The sequence below is a fragment of the Pteropus vampyrus genome, unplaced genomic scaffold (assembly GCF_000151845.1).
Source record: "Pteropus vampyrus isolate Shadow unplaced genomic scaffold, Pvam_2.0 Scaffold144, whole genome shotgun sequence".
Classification (NCBI taxonomy): domain Eukaryota; kingdom Metazoa; phylum Chordata; class Mammalia; order Chiroptera; family Pteropodidae; genus Pteropus; species Pteropus vampyrus.
The window spans coordinates 1,841,331-1,849,261 of record NW_011888925.1 but is presented as its reverse complement, the minus strand read 5'-3'; the positions used below and the strand labels follow the sequence as shown (position 1 = coordinate 1,849,261).

The following is a 7,931-nucleotide window of genomic DNA, read 5'->3' as shown; positions in this document are numbered from 1 at the left end:
AGGGTCTTGGCCCCATCGCCCGTGGCCATGGGGTAGTCCAGGCTGGAGTCAGGGAGGCGCAGCCCCGGCCTCTTGGCCTTGAGGGTGAAGAGCGAGCCCTGGGGTGTGGTGGCAGAGGCGCGGCTGCTGGCCGTGGTCTTGGCGGCGGCGGCCGCAGCACCCTGTGACCCTGCCTCGAAGCACTCGTCCATCTCGCTGGTGATGTCCTTGATGGCCATGCCCCGGACCTTCTCGGGGCCCTGGCACATGAGGCCTCGAACGTTGACCACAGCCGCCCGCGCCTTCACCCAGTCCCGCAGCCACATGAGGTTGCAGCCGCAGAACCAAGGATTGTTCCGGAGCAGCAGCTGGGCCAGGCTCTCTAGGTCGTCAAACAGGCCGCGGGGCAGCGTGGTGAGGTTGTTGTTGGACAGGTCCAGGCGCTCCAGCTCACGCATCTTGGCCAGCGTGTTGTAGGGGATGTGGTTGATGGCATTGTCCTGGAGGTAGAGCTTCTGCAGGTGGGCGCTGGGAAGGTTGAGGGGTGGGGCGGCCAGCGAATTGCGCACCAGCGAGAGCTCGGTGAGGTTCTGCAAGCGGCTGAAGGTGTCGTCGGCGATGCGCTGGTTGGCCAGCAGGTTGCCGTCCAGCACTAGGCGCCGCAGGCTGCTGAGGCCCTTGAAGGCGTGCAGCGGGATGGTGGCGATGCGGTTGTCGTCCAGCCGCAGCTCCTCCAGCGTGCGGGGCAGCCCCGCGGGGATGCTGCTCAGGTGGTTCCGGCTCAGGAAGAGCAGCTTGAGCTGCTTGCTGTCGGCAAAGGCATCCTCCTCGATGCTCACGGTGGACACGGAGTTGTCGTCCAGGTGCAGCTTCTCCAGCAGCGGGATGCGGGCCAGCGAGTCCCTGGCGATGGCACGCACGTTGTTGTCCTGCAGGTGCAGCTCCCGCAGGGAGCGGGGCAAGTTGACCGGGAACTCGTCCAGGTCGTTCTCGTACAGGTAGATGACCTGCACGTGGACCTTGGTCTTGAGGTCCTGGGGGATGCCGGCATTGTTGATCTGGTTGTTCTGCAGGTAGAGGGTGGTGGCGTCGTCGGGGATGTCAGAGGGGATGGAGGTGAGTCCCCGGTCATTGCAGTAGATGAAGCCGTTGTCACAGCGGCACACTGAAGGGCAGGTGGTGCTGTCGATGACCTCCGTCAAGAAGGCAATGAGCCCGTAGCAGAGGAACAGCCAGTCCCGCAGGTCCATGGTGGCCGTGGTCATCACGACGGTGGCCGTGACGGTGGCAGCGGGTGTGGTGGTGGCGGTGGCAGTAGGGTATGCCACCACCATGGTGGATGGCTGGCAGAGCCGGGCCTCACCTGATCTGGGGCCTTAACACCTGCAAGGAGCACAAGACACGTGCGGTGAGAGTGATTCGCAGTGCCCACCTGCCTGCCACCAAGGGGTCACCGCAGCTTGGGTCATAGGACAGAGGTCAAGCCTCCAGGCACTTGCATCAAGGCCTCTCTGTGACAATTTTATGTCACAGGTGATCACTCGGGCTGAGGTTGGACTCTAAACCTCATCGGGAGCAAAGACGCTGCCCGTGAATGACACGGACGCTGCGTGCCCTCCTGGACAGTGACTCTGTGCCTCAGGTGAGGTTAACGTAGTGACAGCCACACCGCGGTTTGTTTTTTCTTTCAAGATCTCACACTAAGCCAGTCTTTACAGCTAACGCTGAAAGCGGCTGGTCCATGTCGGCAGGTTGAATTTAGGGTGTGTTTTATAGATTCAGAGCCACCATTTCTCACTGGGAACAAGGGACTCACATCCCTAGCTGGCTCAGACCCAGGGTTTGAAGGGAAGCTTGTTTCCGGGAGGCGAGCTCAAAAGGGGGGCGTCACTAGAACCTGCAGAAAAGAAGCTGCCAGCGTCATCACTGGTGATCAGTGGAGAGCGGGGATCTTCATTGTCTGGTGTTAACACATGGCCTATTTGTCACTCGTGCGTTTTATAGACAGAAGAAGAAAGTGTCAACAGAACTGCTTTTCTCGTGTATTTACAGAAATCTCTTTTTATCAGAAGTGCCCTCCTTAGCTCCACATTCTGTGTTGTGTGGGAAACTCATCTTCCACACCTGCCCCCTCCCCAAAATCATGAAACTTTCAGCTATTTTGAAAAATACCCATATCTGTTTTCTTGCATTTAAAGAATGCACATGGGGGCGGGGCCTGTGCTCGGCGGGAATTGCCTGCGGGTGTAATTCCAGTTTTCGCAAAGGGAAAAATTGCAGCATAGATTTTTCTCATATTATTTTACTGTTCATCATGGTAAAAAAAAAAAAAAATCAATTAAAGAGACATTATCTTTCACCCTCAGTGGGAGAATTGTCTTCATGCAGCCGGCAAAAGGTCTGCTGTGTAACTCTAGATTCACAAAGGTTTTTCAACGATGGGACACAATGGCCTCTTGGAGTCTGAACGGAGGCCCCGGCCTGGAGGGCAGCCCAGGTGTGCAGAGCTTGCCAAAGGCGTCTGCGGGGTCCTCACTCCCGTGCCCCAGGAGCCAACCATCTCTATTTCTCAACCACGTCAAACCTTTCTTCCTTCTCTGTCTCTATTCCGGGACTGCCCTTCCCCATCCAGAAAACTGCTCTTCACCCTTCAGGACAAGGCTCAAATGCCTCCTCCTCTGCTGAGTTTCAGATAAAGCTTCCCTCTGCTCTGTCCATCCTTTCATCCACCTATGCACTCACCCACCCACCCACCCACTCGTCCCCCACTCACTCATCCAACAGAGGAGCTCTTTATTGAGCACCTGCCATGTGCCAAACTGTGTTCTGGCCACTTGGAGTTCCATTCTACTGGGATGGTAGCTCACACTATAATAAAGACCTTGCCTACAGCTTTATGAACATTTAAGTCATTTAATTCTCCCAGTAAACGTGAAGTCAGAGTTTTTCTTATTCCCATTTAATAGATGAGAAAACTGAAGCTCGGAGATGAGAGAACTTACTCAAGATCACTGGGGAATGCTGGGGAGAAACCTAGCCCAGAATCTGGACCACCAGGCTTGCAGCGCTGCATATGTCTGTGGGCTGCAGGATGCACTATTTGGTGACGAATGTTTTGGTGCTGGAGGGTAGGGACCATGGGCAATGTCAGCCTGGTGTGGCTTGGCATCAGTGACCACACAAGCATAGAACAGACTGAGAAAATGGGGTGCCTCCGCCACTCACCCTGCACACTCATGCCCCATCTGCGTCTGGAGGGGCCTGGCCCAGCTCACAGCTCCAAGGCCTTCCGGAGAGAGCACAGGCTTTGCTCACGGCTGACGTGCTAACCTTGCCAGGACCTGCTCATGCCACAAAGTTTTCTCTTTGAGGTGGACTGCAGGCAAGTCAGAGGCTGGCCAAGGAAGTAAGTGAGGGCAATAGGGAAGGCCGCGTGGGGTCTGTGCCAGAAGCCCGAGGGGGAAGCCGGAGGAAGGGGCTGACCAGACGAAGCCCAGTACCCTGGGCTCCTGAAGTCAGCTCTCAAGTCCCCTCTTTCCAGCACCTGCTGGCCTGTGGGGCCAAGGACACTTGCCTGCCGCCTTGGTAGTTGGTCCCCAGGCCAGGCTGTGGGTCCTGACCCCACTCATGCCCCAGCCCTCAGGATGTGCAGTTGGTCTTTGCTTCCTGCACAATGAAGCCCCGGCTCTCAGTGGATCAGGTCGTCTTTGTTTCCCTGACCAGCACCCTGGCCGCTCCCCTCTGCTCATCTCCTGTCCAAGGCCTCGCACCATGCTTGCTAGCCCCTCAGCGGCATCGAGAGTCACCTTGTAAGACCCAGCAGGAGTGTGGGCAACTCAGGGTACCCAGTCCTTATCCGACTGCTGATTCTCACGCCTCCCATTATATCTGGGACCAGGAAGGGCACTGGCCCAGACCATAGGACAGATGGGCTCAAAGCAGGGGACAGTGGTGCAGACCTGGGTGTGCCGGCCTTCAGAGGACAGCAAGGAACCCAAGCATGAAGGGGACCCCTCCAGCCAGGCCTCACCCACCCTGCCTTCACAGGCACATGTTTGTACTTGCGCTCACCCGTCACTCAGGTCCTCCATCCCATTTTATAGCTAAGCAGCCCAAGGGGCCTGTCCACGGTCACAGTCAGCCCAGGTTTCCAGCTTCGCATCTGTCCATTCCTCTGCATAGAGCTAGAACCATGAAGGTTATGAGCAGAGAGTCAGGGCTAGGGCAGGTGCTGGGGACAGGAAGGCACAGGCCTGCCCAAAGACCACCTTGCCTTGATCTCAGGGGTCAAGTCCACGCCCAGGAGAGCCTCTGCCTGGGCCCCCAGCAGTTGGCCAGAGGACACACCCTCCCTGGTCTGTCAACGCTGTTGTGGCATGAGCATGTGGGTAACCTTTGGGCTTGGCCTTTGGGGGCCAGTGCCCTGAGCAGGGGGCAGATTTGTTAAGGCCAAAAGCAAGGCCAGCCGCTACCTTCTCTGGCCTGGACATCAGTTCCCCGTACCCGCGCAGCTCACAGCCACAGCCCTCAGCCTCTAGAGTCCCTGGCATCATAATAGAGTGTAAATTGTACCTTTCAGAGATGCCTGATGGATAACCAAGAAGCATTTGGGAGGCAGAGACCCAAGGCCTTTCCGTTCCTTGGTATGCAGGCCTCATCCATCTTGGCTCAAGTCTCCCCTGCCGCCCCTTCCCCAAGGCCGCCAAGGCTGAACCCTCTGGCTCTGGGGAAGTAGGGCGGGGCCTGGGGTGGGGAGGAAGGAGCACGCCTCGCTGGACGAGCCCATTAATTGCCCTGGTGCCAGGCAGCGTTTTTTTCCCCTGTTGTGTGTTGGATGGTTTATGTGGCTATCAAATTAAACTTGGTAAATCGCCCATCTTTTATGGGGTCACTTGTCATTGCGTGGATCCCAGAGACTTTAGCATGATGTGAGTTATGATCTGCCAGCTCCGTGACTGACAGGATCCTTGGTGTGCCACTTGGGGGGGAAGGGGAGCAGTGAGGTGGCTCAGACTGGAGGTATCCAGACCCCCATTAGCTGAGGGGGCACCGGGGGCATCATTCTTGGCATTCTCCATAAGTCTCCAGCTCCTGCCATCTTCCAGGACAGAGAAACCTGGGTTTGAGTCCAGCCTCTGCCACTTTGGGGCTGTGCGATCTTGAGCAAGTTACTTGCCCTCTCTGAGCTTTAGTTTGCTCTTCTATAGTATGGTCATAATAGTTCCCTTTACAGGGAAACTACTCAGATTTCGATGAAGTAATATGTGCAAAGTACCCGCTCGTAAATACTATCTGTACTACGGGACGCATTCGTGAGGTTTAAAAGCTGCTATAATTTTCCATCTGCCCCAGGCCTGTTGATCTAGGCTCTGTGTTAACCACCGGTCTCTTTCTTCTGCTCTCCACTGGTCCCTTCTTCACCCCCTGTTCCTTTCCGTGCCTCCAGGGCCGACTGGGAGCCTGCGGGCTGCTGCTTCCTGGCAGGACTCCTCGTCCAAGGCCGTGATGCAGGGCTCCCCTCCACCTCACATTGTGCATCCTCAGCGCCTCCCTGCGAGCCAGTAGAAGCACTGGGCCTACGTCTGGGCCACACAGAGCTGGGGCCCTCAGCACCAGGCGCCTCCGATGTGACCCCAGGCTTCTCTAGCCCTTCTCTCATCAGGGACATCCAGGCCCAGGGAGGGGATGTGAGTGCGTTGGGCCCCCTGGACCTCTGAGACACAGTCCACCCTGGGTCCCTGAAGGCTCTGTGCTCCCTCTGAGCCTTTGCACATGCTGTTCCCACACCTTTCCCATTCGGGCCTCGCCAGGCCAGCTTCTACTCCTCCCCACGCCTCGGCTTAGATGTCCCCTCCATGAAGCTTTCCTTGACCTTCCACGAGGCTGAGTCCATGCCTGGCTCTGCTCCCACACCCACTTGACTGGTGGTAGCAGGTGCTGAGTAATATCTAAATATCTTCCAGCTGGATGGTGGTGCCTTCCTGTTGGACACCCCAGGCCTCCCGGCCCTCTGCCCTGGTATCTTCCCCAGATCCCACCAGGCTGGGGCTGTCAGAGTGGGGGCAACATGGGGGCAGCCACAGGTCCAGCACAGGCCCTGGCACACTGGGTGGCATCTAGTGCTGCAGGTTCCAGGGGGCGGGCACAGTTAGACACGAGCACACGAGGGGGCTGAGCATGCTTTGGGAAGGAGCTGGGGGGTCACAGGCAGGAGAGGGGAGGCTGGGCAGGCCTCCCCGCTTCCTAGCCCTGGCCCTCCTTCCCATTCGTCAGTGAAAGCGGCTCATGTGGGGACCTCTGATGCAGGGTCCTCCAAAGCGCCAGACACAGTCTCAGCCCCCACTTTAGGAACCTGAGAATTCCAGATGGTGGGGACTCTCAGTGGGAGGTATGTAGACTAGAAATGGGGAGAGGACAACAGGGCTGGGTTTGACTCTGGCCTCATCAGCCCCCAGCTATGTGACCCGTGGTGACACTTCCTTGGGCCTTAGTTTCCTCATCTGTAACGTGTTGCCGAGAGTCCCACTCTCCTGAGATGATGGGGGAGGGGTTTGTGGAATTCCCAGCAGAGGCCTGGTGGTTTTTAGAAAGAAGAGCCACCCCACCCATCCCCCGGGAGGGACCCCAAGCCCCGCTATGACCCACTCTGGGCGGCTGCTCACCAGTCCTGGCCGAGCTTCAGGAGAGGGAGGGCAGACACAAGTGGTCCGGGGAGCCGAAGCTCGGACAGAGAAAGCCCTTCGCCCTCCCCTTCCTGCGCCCTCTCCCGGTTCCTCCCTTCAGCAAGAACAGTTGTGTTTTTTTCTAAACCTTGCCAGGCCTCAGGTCCTCACTGGCACAGCAGGGCCCAGGGCAGGAGCGAGGCGTCTGGGGCAGCCTGGGGCCAGAAGCAATTTCAGCCCTAGAAGAGGAAGGGCAGGGGGACCAACCCCACCAGGCAGGAGCTCCACCAAGAGAGTCACCACCACATCTGTGGTGCGTTGTCTTCAGCAAACCTTTGTTTAAATTAATCAGGGGCCCCACATTTTCTTCCCCACCGGCCAGTCCTACCTCCCCTGGGGCTATAAGCAACATGGAGGGAGGAGGGCTTGTGCTAAGGAAGGCCCGGGCCCCGGGGAGCCACCCCCCTGGGAAGTCAGGTAGCCCAGCTGGCCTGCCTGGGCTCAGTCTAGCTGCTCCATCTGCCGAGGGTGGCCTCGGGTCTCAGGCCTTCATCTGTAAAATGGGACCATGAATGACCCACTCCTCTGGGTTCTTTTGAGGATAAAGGACGGTATTTTCAAGCCTGAGCAGAGTGCCTGAGCAGGGTGGTGATCAGAACCAGGGACCCGTGTTTTCATTAGCAATAGACAGCACTTCCGCGCAGGTCGGGGAGATTGGGTGATGCGAACAGCAGGCGGGCAGGGAAACTTGGGACTTCAGTGGGAGGTGTGAGTGGGGCTTTCCCAAAGCCTAGTTCAGGTAGCTGCCTGGGGGCTGCTCCTGCCCAGGCCAGTCTAGGCCCACCAGAGGCACCTCCTTAGGGTTGGGGGCTGGATGCCATGACCCTCAAGGCCTGTGCTGCATAACTTCGGTCCCGATCTGTCTACTGGTGCCACTGAGAACTTGTAATGAGTGTAGGGTGGGGGAGTAGGGATTCTTTTAAGACTTAAAGTTAATTATTTTTCTAATTCCATGCTACATGCATTATGCATCAGCAGTTATCACTGGTGGTAATTGCAGGCAGGTATGCAAATCCACTAAAACTGTACCTCCAGCTCACCTCCCTGCGTAGGCCGCCTGGGCGGTGCCGGGCTCTGAGGTGTCCTGAACTTCAGAGAATGCAAGTCGCTTTAAAAAACAAGACTTTAAAATTGCGTCTTAGGAGGTTAATTATATTGATAACAGTGTTCGATATTCAACTGTTCAAGGCCAGGAGGGGGTGGGGGATGAAAGGAGACACATGTAATTTT

General features: G+C 57.1%; 2 protein-coding genes across 4 annotated transcripts in view; one reads left to right on the top strand and one right to left on the bottom strand.

Annotated features, from left to right (window-relative positions):
• The window catches only part of FLRT1 (fibronectin leucine rich transmembrane protein 1), a 31,273-nt gene extending 29,136 nt beyond the window's left edge, over positions 1 to 2,137 (bottom strand). Inside the window, exon 1 of the mRNA XM_011368948.2 lies at positions 3 to 2,137. Within this exon, the coding sequence (XP_011367250.1) occupies positions 3 to 1,313 (1,311 nt within the window). The 5' untranslated portion in view covers positions 1,314 to 2,137. The remainder of the gene's footprint in view (positions 1 to 2) is intronic.
• MACROD1 (MACRO domain containing 1) overlaps positions 1 to 7,931 on the top strand; it is a 142,261-nt gene that overhangs the window by 42,037 nt on the left and 92,293 nt on the right. The gene's annotated exons all lie outside the window — the stretch shown is intronic.